The 13291-nt window shown below is 38.1% G+C and overlaps 1 protein-coding gene across 1 annotated transcript in view; it reads right to left on the bottom strand.

The window, feature by feature from the left end:
• Window positions 1-13291, bottom strand: part of LOC132187415 (midasin) — a 47197-nt gene that overhangs the window by 29844 nt on the left and 4062 nt on the right. Inside the window, exons 7-21 of the mRNA XM_059601716.1 lie at window positions 11742-11851; window positions 11221-11340; window positions 8373-8451; window positions 6848-6967; window positions 6670-6769; window positions 6264-6360; window positions 6041-6175; window positions 5900-5956; window positions 5639-5815; window positions 5414-5539; window positions 3557-5317; window positions 3239-3306; window positions 2943-3138; window positions 2720-2824; window positions 2346-2651 (exon numbers count right to left, since the gene is read on the bottom strand). Coding sequence (XP_059457699.1) covers window positions 2346-2651; window positions 2720-2824; window positions 2943-3138; window positions 3239-3306; window positions 3557-5317; window positions 5414-5539; window positions 5639-5815; window positions 5900-5956; window positions 6041-6175; window positions 6264-6360; window positions 6670-6769; window positions 6848-6967; window positions 8373-8451; window positions 11221-11340; window positions 11742-11851 — 3557 coding nt within the window. The remainder of the gene's footprint in view (window positions 1-2345; window positions 2652-2719; window positions 2825-2942; window positions 3139-3238; window positions 3307-3556; window positions 5318-5413; window positions 5540-5638; window positions 5816-5899; window positions 5957-6040; window positions 6176-6263; window positions 6361-6669; window positions 6770-6847; window positions 6968-8372; window positions 8452-11220; window positions 11341-11741; window positions 11852-13291) is intronic.

Genomic DNA, 13291 nt, shown 5'->3' with positions numbered 1-13291 from the left:
TAAACTTAAAATACCAACTTCTCCTATTTGGAACCCCACAATCGAGCATCTTCAGGAAGTGATCTAACAAGAGTCTATGAAGTCTCTAATGATCTTCCCAATAATTAGAGAATAGAAACCTATCAATTCTAGACCAACATTGGTCATCATGATTGCTGGACCATGTGAAGTTTCCACCCACAAGAGAATGATGTCCATAATACCCTGTTCAAAAATCAAATCTAGGGGGGGGCTGTGAGAGGACTTTTGAGGAGATTAAGTATTTTTTTAAACACCCTATATCTATCATAATTTTTTTTGTTCTTTTTGCTCCTACTAGAGAGGTGGGTTGTCTTGTATACTTCATGCGTAACTAGGGGCGCCTTACACTTTTAATGAAATTTCAATTATTATTATTATTTTTTTTTGATAGGTAATCAAAGAAATATCATTAAGAAGGCGTAAGGTACCCCTAAGCACACAGGATGTATACACAAAGGACACCAAAACAAAATTTCAATTCCTTATTAAAAAAACTGAAATCTAAGAAATTCATCATAGCTGGAGAATGACAGGTATCTCCTGATTTTTTTTTTTTTTTTTAATAAGTAATCAGCAGACTTTATTAAAAGCGTAAGGCGCCCCAAAGTACACTGGAAGTATACAAAGAAGATCACCTAACTAGAAGGGGAAAAACGTACAAGAAAATCATCAAAGCTAATCAACACCGAAAAGACAAACGTTACAGTCCAAAGATACAAAGTATGGAAACAATAGGATAAAATGTCCTCAAAGGACCTCTCCAAGTCCTCAAAGCACCTATTATTTCTCTCTCTCCATAAACACCAAAAAAAACAAGCACCATCTTCTAGACTGCAGCACTCCCCCCCCTACCTGAAGACCACCAACATGCCAGCAACTCGACGACCCTTCCAGGCATCACCCACGATAACCCAAAACAACCAAAAAAGGCACTCCACAAAGCAGACGCTAACTCACAATGCAGAAGAAGATGATCTACCGTCTCCTCGCTCTTCTTGCACATACAACATCTGTTCAGCACAATCACATGTCGCTTCCTGAGATTATCTTAGGTCAGAATTTTGCCCCAAGCCGCCGACCATGCAAGGAATGCTGCCCTTGGAGGAGCCTGTGTCCGCCACACACTCTTCCAGGGAAACCTCCTCCCTTCCGAACACGCCAAGGAGAAAAAGAGAGACTTGACCTTGAAAGTTCCTCTTTTGGAGGGGTTCCACTATAATCTATCTTCAAACCCTCGACTCACTCAAGCTGCATGCAACACCTGGAAGAAAGAGGCAAAGACATCCACCTCCTAGTCATGCGCCTCTCTAGAAAAACTCACATTCGACTGATTGGACCCACCTAGCATCTCCAAATTATCCGCAACTGAGGCATCCTTCGCACAAGCATACTAAAAAGAATCGGGAAAGCTATCTTGAGAGTTGTATCTCCACACCACCAATCATGCTAAAAGCTAACCCTAGTCCCATCCCCCACTACAAATCTCGTAAAGCCTTTGAAAGTTTCCCACCCTTTTCTAATGTTCTTCCATAACCCCACCCCAAATGCTCCTCCAGGATCAACAGAACCCCACCCTCCCCATAAGCTTCTATACTTCGAATCTACCACAACTCTCCACCAAGCAACTCTCTCCGTCCCATATCGCCACAATCATTTCCCTAAAAGAGCGCGATTGAACACCAATAAATTCCTAATTCCCAACCCTCCTTCCTTGATCGGAGTGCAAACCTGCGACCACTTCTCCTGATTTCTCACTTTGACATTAAATAAAATTAAAATCTCCCCCAATTTACCATGGCTTCTACCACCAGCTCATAATCCCAACCAATTCATCCCAAAACACTACCCCAGTGTACGACACACATTGTGAAGATGTAAAGTGTTGCATATACTTAAAAGAATATCAAATTCAAAATCTCAAAATCACCAATTGACTGAAACTACAAAAATGCAATATTTATGAATAAGGCTAAAAACAAAAAATAATATTATGTAAGTGAAAATGATAAGCATCCTCTTAACGTGAAATCTCACAAGTTTCATTTCAAAAAGCACTCGTACATACAAACATGTACATACAAACATGAACATGCGTAAAGTGAATAATTGTATATATATGTGCAAGATAAAATTGTCCTGTGAAGTTTTTTCAATCAAAATTTGCAAAATAAAGCAATAAAAATTGAACAACCACCACAAAGTGAAAGGGGAAATAGTGCTATAATTCCATCATCACTAAAACATCTGTATTCTAATAACAACTGCAACAAAAATGAATTGAGCTGCATAACAGAATTCACTTTTCAGAAAAGGGAATTACTCACAAGTTTTCTTTCAGGCTCTAAGACACTGTTCAGTCTTTCAAGTACACTGTCATCAGCCAAGGAAATTTCATCCACAAGAAACAAATCACCATCCTTCATTGCTTGTACAAGGGGACCATCTTGCCACTTAAAAATGGTCTGCCACTTCTGATGCAGCTCTAAGAGTTCTGTTACCATTTTCTCAAGAATAGCAACATCTTCTGTAGAGACAATGGAACATGAAGCTAGGCCATGTTTGTAATAAGTTAACATCTTAGTCAGCTGATCAAGAGTCGAAGACGCTTGACTAATATCTGAAGAAATGGTCTAGAGCAAAAGAGATTTATCAGAAAACTATGTATCAAAAGTAACAAGATAAACAATAAAATACTTACAAAGTCCTGAGGATAGTGCATAAAAGCCTCCGATATCATCACTTGTTCAATTTTTTCTTTAAATTTTGCAACAAGTCTTGACCTCTCTCGAATAGGATAAAAACCCTGCGAAACAATCATAAGTTGTCACTTCAAAGAAAATTAAATACTTCCAAAGGATTTTCAGAAGGTATTGTAGCAGGAAGAGAAAGCACACACGGATAAACCATAAAAAATAACCAACCCCTAGGAAATCAGATGTCTCTGTGTATTGATGGCAGTTCAGTATATGCAATTTCAAGCCCATATCAATACTCAGTAATTGACAGACCGTAGTCTTCCCACCCCCAGTTTCACCAACAAGAAGTACAGGCTCACGCAATTCATAGCAACGCTTAACAAGAAAGTGCAGTCTCCACATACTTTTAGTCCAGACGACACTGCAATAAACGGTTTATTAGTCAGTGTACATGACTGTAAGATAAATTACAAGCTACCAACAGTAAGGGGGAAAAAAAATCTGAGGCTCTCAGCTCATACTTTCGCAGACTTTCCGAAACTCCTGCAGCATCACAAGGGTTGAAAGAAAGGTTCCCGCCAACTGGTTCCTGAAAAAAAGGAAACTTGAGGATATTATGTTCATTATTCAACATTAGCACGACTATGATTATCATTCTTCTGTGGCAGAATAGAATAGGAAGTAGCTTGACATTCCCTCCACCATGCCAAGGAATGTAGCATGCACATAAATTTGGATGCATGGAGATGCAACCAATATGCCAAAACATGATCCAAAAAAAAAGCGGAAAATAATCACACAACACATGCACTTGCAACAACTGCCCATGCACATTATACCTGCTTGTACAAGTCATCTTTGACAAGTTTAACCTTAAGATGTTCCTCCAAAACTTCTTGGACAATACACTTCTCATCCTCATCTCGTAACCTTTCTGCCAGAAGATAGTAACCATCTTTAGCCAAGTCCTCATAGGAACTCCCAAATGTCCGGAAACGATCAGCCCAACGGAACAAATCTCGTGGAGTTATAAACCCATGCTTTCCGGCAAAAATTTTGCTACTCTGCCTGCGCACCTGCAAATCCTTCATGACACCAACCATTTTCTTAGCATAGCTTTCAGGAATTTTACACCTGTTCTCTAATATTGAGCTCAACTCATCTTCTGGGATTTCGTCCACATGGATCTCCACAAAACGGTTGCGAAACGCTCGAGAAAGCATTTTACGCCCACCATAGAAAGTAGGTGGATTTTGAGTGGCAAAAAGCATGAAATCAGGATGTGCTTGTATAGTTTCCTGCAGTTCAGGCACAAAAAGCTCTCTGTTGTCATCTAGCAATCTGTTCAATGCTTCTAGCACATCAGTTGGGGCCAAGTTAAGCTCATCCAAAACTATCCAATAACCATGACGTACAGCCTTAACCAACACACCTTCATGAAATACAAGCTTTCCACTAGCATCGGTTATGTAGGTACCTAAATATTCTTGTAAATCAGTGTGTTCATGGTTATTGATCCGTACAAATTCGTGACCAGTTACTGCAGCAAGATACTGAACAAGGCTAGTTTTCCCACTAGACGTGGGTCCCTGTAGGAGAACAGGATACCTGCTAATCAAAATAGCACGTGCCAAGTTTCTAAGATGCTCCCTAACACTTTTAGTTAAAACATAGTTCTCCAGAAAATCATCAGACTTGGAGTTCTCTTTAAAGGTTAAGTAACCATCAAAAGGTACATGTGAAGGCATATTTCCCCCCAACAAATATGACAAGATCATTTGATTCATTATCTTAGCACTGGGTCTGTCCAACAGAGTGAGAAAAAACATACAGAACCCATCATGTATTGCTTTTTGAAATCCGAACTTCCTTTCGGCTTTCCTTGTATATTCTAATGCTCGGTAGAGAGACCTTAAACTGTATTGTGGTTTCTGATTAGCCCCATCTTGCAACCTCTCTTCTGAGTCCTTTTTGGCTGCTTTATAAAAGCGTACAATTTTATTCACTAATTCTCGACTACTTTTGCTGTCATTCATAAACTGATTAATAAATATGGTCAGATCTTCATCATCCAACACATCATCAACAAAGTATTCTGTAAATCTACTCCTCAAAGTGAAGGGCAAATCCCGCTTCCCAGCATCAGTTGCAGGATTCATACAAGCAAATATACGAAAATTAGGATGTCGCTGTATATAATTAACATCCCCTCTTTCAGCTAAACAGAGTGACCCACTCTCTCCTTCAAGAACACCAATAACTCTCTGCAAAGTCTCTGGTGGTGCCAAATTCACCTCATCAAGCAAAATCCACTCACCATTTCTAAGTGCAGTTACAAAAACTCCTTCTACAAATGAAAATATCATGCCAGATGAAGCACCAATTTGCCCACGGGCAGTTTCAAGCTTGAAAGAAAAGTTTTCCCAAGCTTTGAGCCTTTCTTCATCCAAAGGTTTCTTGCGCTTTCTTCCAGACCCAGATCTTTCCTCTTGAACCAACTTTTGGAAAGAATCAACACCTTTTTGAAACCCAGATAGTAACATATTCCAATTCTTACCACCAAGGTGCATTTGTAAACGGGCAAGAAAGTCAACATTGACCTGAAGATAAGAGCATATAAAAGCATAAGTTATCTCCAGAGAATGTATAACACAGGACAAGCAAGCATTGGAAATTTTTTTTAAAATAAAGAAAACCTTCATGGAGAATGTCTTGGAGAAAAGATCCTCAAACTCCTTATAAAGGGGAAAGCATATGAACTGTGCATCCATAGGCTTAAATCCCCCTAATAAGTCAGCAACATCACTTTGCTGACTTAAGTTCTGCAACAAAAAATCAAATTGATACAGTCAATATTGCTTGTAAGAGGTACCATGCATACAATAATTCATCTAGAGAGAAAGAGGACTCAGTAAATATACCAAAACAGTAAGTTTCTGACCAAGCTTCATGGCCAGATACTGCACAAGTGTAGTCTTTCCTGTACCAGTTTCACCAACCAAGAGAACAGGCTCCTTACACTTGACTGAGGAAGCTATTCTCTCAAGCACATGCAGAGAACTACGAATCTCAGCAAAAGGTTTCTTTTGGTCGTGTAACTGCAAAATTGACATGAAAATATTAATACACTAGCTAAGGTCAAAGAAGAAAATAAAGAAAAATGACAAATGTCTCCCACTGACAACTCTATGAGTGCGTTGAAGATAAACTCGGCCAACTCTTAAATCTGTTTGCAAATCCTGCAGTTCATTTCCGACAATGAGATACTGAAAATGCCAACTAATCAAATATAAAATTTTATCACAATCAATCACAAAAATAACCTGAATCATAGGTTTATTATGAGGATATAACGTCTCTGCTTCTGAAGTTGGCACCGCCCACAGCTTTGCAATGTCTTTCATGATTATCAACCGATTTTCAGCTGAAGTTGAAAAGGCCGCAAATATATCAACAGCCTGGGAACACAGACAATGCTTCAGTTATCAAATAGACAGGGAAAGCAAATGAGAGAGAGAAACTTTATCGCCTGAAGAAGAAGAATACCTCTTGATAAATGCAATGACACTCGTAAGCTGACAAACCATCTCCACAGAAGCTAAAGCCTAAACCTGAGATTCGCTTGCACCATTTAAGAAGATCCCTGCCAAAAGAACAAAATGATACAATTTTTTTTTTTTTTTTTTTTTTGATAGGTAATCAAGTGCATAATATAAAAACCGTAAGGCGCTCCTAAGTACACTGGGAGTATACGCAAGGACACCAAACACAAGAAAAAAGCAAGACAAACAAAGGAAAACCCAATGCCCACAAGCAACCCAACAACCCAAAAAGAAACCCACAAACCAAAAGCCCACAAGCTCGAAACCCACACGAAGCATAACAAAATGATACAATTATTATATCCAACAGAGGTTAACATAACAATAGCAACCGTAACAGCTATGGTTACCTTAACGAGAACCTGCTCAGATAACTAGGAGAAGCAGAATTTCTGGATTGAAATCCCGCCAGTTGGTGTACAGGAGAAGAGTTAACCCTTTCAAAGGTTTCTGCCAGAGAAATCGGTCAATATATAGGTAAGAGATCAAGCTATGTGAAGCTATTAATTAACAACATATATTACCCACCTATGAGTTTCTCACAAATTGGCTCTAAATTCGGATACCAAGCTTTTATTATATTTTGCAAGTCTTCATTATTTGGAGGCACAATCATCACTTTCCTCCAAAAAACACCAATTTTTCCACCTGAAACCAAAGAAAGGCATTCTCTAACAGATATGAACTGCACTGGTTTTAAGCAATATAAGAGCTATTAATAATCTACACAGTAGGCACTATAAAAATAAAAATACTATGGAGGACAAAGAAATATCAAGTGACAAGGAAAGGCAATAGGCGGGGCTGGGTGGATTTTTATCCCCATCCCACCCTCACATAGCCATTTCCAACCCCATACTCAAGAGAATGATGTACATTTATCCCTGCCCCACCCCCATGAAGAACCCTTCATCTCCCATCCCCCACTCACATCACCCCATTGACGAACCAAAAGATTAAGTTAGCAAACTGATAGTAATTAAAAATGAACTGAAAAGACCAAGATGAAGCAGTCTATAAAAATAGTAATCCCTGGGAACAATAAAGAGATGAGGGAGGAATGAAAATCACAAATACCAGATCTGTATTTGTAGGAATTCGGTTTTTGATAAAGGAAGAAAAAAATATGAAAATGAACTGACAGGGATCACGAAATAGAGTATGTTGAAGTAATCTTCTGATGTAGGACAAGTTATCCCCCCATATTTAAGTAATGGCTAGGGTTTTCTTATGTCTTTTCTTCTCTTAAATTTAGGGGCCTAGGGCTTTGAGACTATAAATATGTAATACTTTGGAGTATGCCTCCATGTCATTTCTTTTTCTGTTTTTTTTTTTTTTTGGGATAAAGTAAAGCAATTTATTAAAAAGTGCAAGGAGCGCAACCCAAGCACAAAGAGTATACAAGAGAAAGATACCCAAAAAGATTGTAAACAAATAGCACCGCAGTGCTGGCTGTCATATCATTATTCCAATATGAATGTTTGGTTTCCTATGTGTCTTTCTCTTCACGTGATTCACAGAAATCTAGGAAGAAGAAAGTGTTCTTCCCCCTTTCCACCTGCTGCTATGTCATCTTTGCATTAAGAATGGGAGAAAAGTTATGGTGGCAGTTCAATGGCACCAGGTCAAAACATGGCATACAATGAGACATGGGTATGAAAAGTAGAGAAGACAGGCTGCAGAGAAAAATTGAAAAAAGTAATGATCTCTTGTAATAAGCTTATAATAATTAAATAAAACCCAAATGCAGCCCAAATATGTTCCTTAATGGGGTTCTCCTCTCTTTCTAAACCAAGTATCCAGTGGATTTTTGTTCTTCTTTTAGCATGTAAGGGGAACTTTCTTTGTATACATCTTGTATGCTAAGGTTGTGCCCCTTATGCTTATCAATGAAATCAATTATTTATCAGAACAAAAAAGTATCCAGTGGTAAAAGAATCATAAGAATTCAAGTAAAAACCACAAATAATTAACGCAAAATAACACCAAGACAGATAAGGACATTTCCCAAGACATGTACCCAAAGACAAGAATTGCAAATGATGACACAAACCTTCTGTACTGTGCAAAATATCAAATCTGGAAGTTGAAATTGTGGAAAATAGTCGAAAACTTTCTGCTACCCTTATTTCCTGCAAAGAAAATGCTTCAATAAATGAATTCAATTAAACTAAAAGCAGAGTAGATGACAATTTATGTAGTACAAGATTTCATCTAACCACCACTTCAGCAATGGAGTTTTTAAACAAAATAATACCCAAAAATCCCAAATCAGTAAAAATACAACTGAAATCATGAATCAAGAAAAACAAAAAGTTATGAAACAAAACACAGTAGTAAAAAAGTAACAAATTGATTGTTCAAGCAGACAGCGCTCTCCAAAGCCTACCTTTCTCTTCTTCGCGGATGTCCCCCCCCCCCAACCAAAGCGCTTGGCGGTAGGGGAATGCTTTTTTATTCAAAATCTCAAGTTCTATCCACTACAAACTTCAATAATTTGAGTGACTTACTGCAAGCTTCATTTTATTTTATCCAGATAAAGAATTTCACTATGTGATGATATATGAATCTTGTGTCCATGGGTGATAAAGGGGGTGTTTGGCAACAGGCTGGAGTCAGCCTAGACACTGTACACTCTCGATAATAGTGCTTTGTCAACACAACTCATCAGTCTCCCATTTATGAAATTACACTCTTGTCCTTCATTTTATTCCCCTTTTTTTTTTCCAGCGCACGAAGGCTGCCTAACCTCTGTTTTCTTTCCTTTTTTTCCCAGGCAAGAACTCTGCCACCAGCCTTCGTTTTCATCCCCTTTTTCCCAGCGCACGAACTCTTCTCCCTCACACAATCTCCCCTGCGAGCCCATCACACAATCTCCCCTGCGAGCCCATCACACTTTCACCCCCAAATCATCCAACCATCAATTATTAATTCACACTTCGCCTCTTTAATTTTTTTTTTTTTGGGGAGGGGGGTGTCCCCCAGCTCCACTACCACCGACACCACCAGAATCAAACAATTTTTTTTTTGATAAGTACCAGACTCAAACAATAACCCCAAATGTTTACCCTTTCATGAAAAATCCATCCCAGAAAGCCAAATTTTCCTTATAATTTCACTTGCACGAGAAGTGAAATTTGATGAAGGCCACAAAGGGAAAATGGGAAAATGGTGGCCGGTCTCTTGTAGAGACTGTTCAATTCCTTTCTTTCTCTAATTTTCTTTCATTTTTTCTATCTAACCAAACAAGGCAAAATCTATATGCAGTACACAAGCCAAAAATCTATATGCAGTACCTTCGATCGTGATCTTGTGCGTGGGGGACGTTGAAGGATGGAGCGCAGGGGGTTGGGGGGGGAGGACACCTGTTCGGTGCTCTGGGGATTTTCAAGGGAAAAAAATCAAAAAGTGAAGGATGGAGCAGGGGGAGGACGCCTGGTTCTGTGCTTTCACTGCTTTGGGGATTTTCAAGGAAAAAAAAATCAAGAAGTGAAGGATGGAGCACAGGGGGGATGCTGGTTGTGTGCTTTGGAGATTTTCAAGGAAAAAAATTCAGGAAGTGAAGGATGGAGCGCAGGGGGGCAATATGGTCAAAAGTGTGTGAAATTTTGAGGTTGAAAGTTCAAAGTTTATGGTCAACCAATCAAATAGTAAACAATATCTAGGACAAGGCTGTTGCCAAACGAAGCCAAAATCTAAATTCTAACCTTGCATCTTTTAAGGAGTGGATTTGAGACAGCAAGAAAATACATTAGCTATGCAGTAAGTGATCCCATAAATTATGTAAATAAGCCAAAAACTCTTGCAAGAATTAGAAATAAATAAATGAATGAATAAGATGATGTGGAGTGTTAATAAATAAGAAAAAATGAAGTGTGACTGGCTGAAGTATACATGAGAATTAAGACTCTGCATACCTATTAACTACCTTGACTGCCAACTGACAACCTCTATCTTATAGCTATTAGTACTTAACCCTCTACAGCACCTTCATTTTTTTTTTTTGATAAGTAATAAGTATATTATCAAAATGCGCAGAGGGGCGCAACCCATGTATACAAGAGATATATAGGGAAGCCCCTATTGATTAGAAAAAGATTTACAGAGCTCTAAGAAATCATAAAAGGTGGACTCATGCGAGTTCGACCAAGTCTCGCTCCAAGAGAACAAAGTATGTAACGCCAACTTCCTCAACTCAATCATGCCACTCTCATTATCCTCTAGGCTGCGTACATTTCATTCTCGCCATAAACACCACATCACACATAATGGGACTAGCCTCCACATACGCAAAGCATGCCTATTACCCAATTGACCCCTCCAACTTTCCAAGATATCACTCACCTTTCGCGGCATAGCCCAACTCACTCCAAAGAGTTGAAATAATACATTTCATACCTCATTTGCAACCTCATAATGTAGGAGTAGATGGTCAATGGACTCTCCACAATATTTACACATATAACACCACTCCATTACCATAACATTCCTCTTTCGTAAGTTGTCCAAGGTGAGGATTTTTCCTACCGTCGCCGTCCACACAAAGAAAGCCACTCTTGAGGAAGCCTTCACCTTCCAAATACTCTTCCACAGAGCAAACGTCTATGCCTTCAACTTAATTTACTTATTGGAAAGAATTCAGCACGCAATTATGCAGACATACTCAACAAGGAAAACACAAGTTGTAGTAAAAATAATCAAGCATAAACAGCACCTAATAAACAATGACTATTACCAACCATATCAGATTAAGAGCTTAGTGGCATAAATATTGTGACAAAAACACTAAGTTTGGTTCAATCACATTGTGCATATTGGTGGGGGTTACAATGTCAACATAAGCAGAGAAGTGCTACATGTTATCTTTTCAAGCGACTTTAACACTAAGTACAAATAATTACCTCCCCATGTCCATTTGAAAATGAGCTTGCACCTTCCAGTAAAGATAATAAGATGGATTGCACATCAGATGGTGCTTTGTCAAAATCTTCAAATACAACCCAAAACCCATTCTGAACAGCCTGCAGAAAAGAAAAACTGATGTTATTACAAAACCATACATAAAGATGCTAATAGTCAAAGTAGTATAGAAATACTCCCTTCACCCCATATTGTTGGTCATCTATTCTATATTGAGATGTCAACAAATATCGTCCATTTTAAAGTGTCAATAAATACAATTTCAATAACGTACCATACCCTTTGTTTCATTTGCAATGTAAATGTCCCATTTTCATTTCTTTTATTTGAGTTAAAGTTCAAGGTAATTTTGGAAACTCGCATACTTTGTTTGGAAAACAATCTATTGAATGATTTCTCCTTAATAAGTTTGATATTCTAAAAGTACAATATATGACGGAGGGAGTATATCACTCTTTGTACTATATATATGTATGCATGAATTATCCAGAAGAAAACAAACCTGGGTAAGTGATCCAGGCTGCCATCTAAATTCACCAGGTCGCTCTGAACAAACATAACTTCCCAATAACGTTTTACCATCAATTTGATCATCCATATGAATAAACAGAACTGTGGAACAGAGAGAGAAAGAGATTTTTTTAATAAGCAATAAAGTAAAAATTAAAAACAACAAAAGAGGTTTGGCATCAACAATACAATACAAACATTTGGCATCATCAACATGTTTTTTTGAGCATGTACTTGAATTTTCACAATACAATATGCAATTTCCGTCATTTCATATTATCAAAGTGAACTCAATTAAATTTTTTTTTTTTTTTAATTAAGTTGAACTCAATTATAAATTTAACAGCCATGTTCTTTCTACCTGAGATATGTGTGTGTGTGTAAATTTAACAGTCACGTTCTTTCTAGCTGTGTGTGTAGCTCTGTGTGTGTGTGTGTGTGTAAATTAACAGTCACGTTCTTTCTAGTTGTATGTGTAGCTGTGTGTGTGTGTGTAAATTAACAGTCACGTTATTTCTAGCTCTGTGTGTGTGGAGCTCACAACCCACCAATGTGGAGCTCTTTTTTTAACAACCCCTCTCACATTCTGACACTAAAGAAACAGAAGAAATCTAGTAAAGCCAAACAGGCTCAACAAACCCAGCTGAACTGAGACATAAACAAACGGACCAACCACATGGAGTCTACCGACAAAATACCAGACTTCAATACCAAAGTAGAGCATCTAACCCAAATTGTAAGCTAATAGGCATGAGGCAGAACTTGTACATACATAAACAACTATTAACCAAGCCCACCCAGCCAATGTGAGAATTTCTTTAACAATTAGCCAAATCTACATTCATTGGAACCATGAGCAACATAAAACAGCAAACTAATTGATAAAATAAATAAATGAATATGCGTAATTAAACAAAGGAAAAATTACTTAATTGGTCCCTTGGGTTTACAATTGTACCGAACTTATCCCCAGGGAATCAAAAGTATCTTAAACATCCATGAGGTAAGACATTTATCCAAAGTGGTCCCTGCCATCCACAATTTGACACAAACCATGAGGTAAGACATTTATCCAAAGTGGTCACTGCCATCCGCCATTTGACATAAACCATTAGAGCTTTTGATCTCATTCGGTTCCTGAACGAGATGCACGCGTGGATCCATGTCACAACCATTCACCAATTAACATGTTGTATAACCAATGGCTCAATCTATAGTAAAACTACAGTTTTATTTTCAAATTTAAAAAATAAATAAAAATAAAAACAAAAAACAAAAACAAAAACAAAATTAAAGAAAAGGGGCCGCCCCTCACTTGGTAACGCCCGAGGCATGGTTGACCATCCCTCACCTAGTGTTGCCCCTCATATGGTGAGAGGCAAACCCTCTTTTTAATAAATAAATTATAATAGGTAGAATCACCAGCCATGCCACACGTCAATCGACAATTGGTTGTGGTGTGGATCCACGTGTACATCTAATGATTTCTATCAAATAAATGAAGGTAAGAACTATTGTAGACAGGTAACTTACCCCAAAGAT

This window comes from Corylus avellana, chromosome ca7 (genome assembly GCF_901000735.1).
Source record: "Corylus avellana chromosome ca7, CavTom2PMs-1.0".
Classification (NCBI taxonomy): domain Eukaryota; kingdom Viridiplantae; phylum Streptophyta; class Magnoliopsida; order Fagales; family Betulaceae; genus Corylus; species Corylus avellana.
Note: the sequence above shows the minus strand (reverse complement) of the source record. Positions and strands in the feature narration are given on the sequence as shown.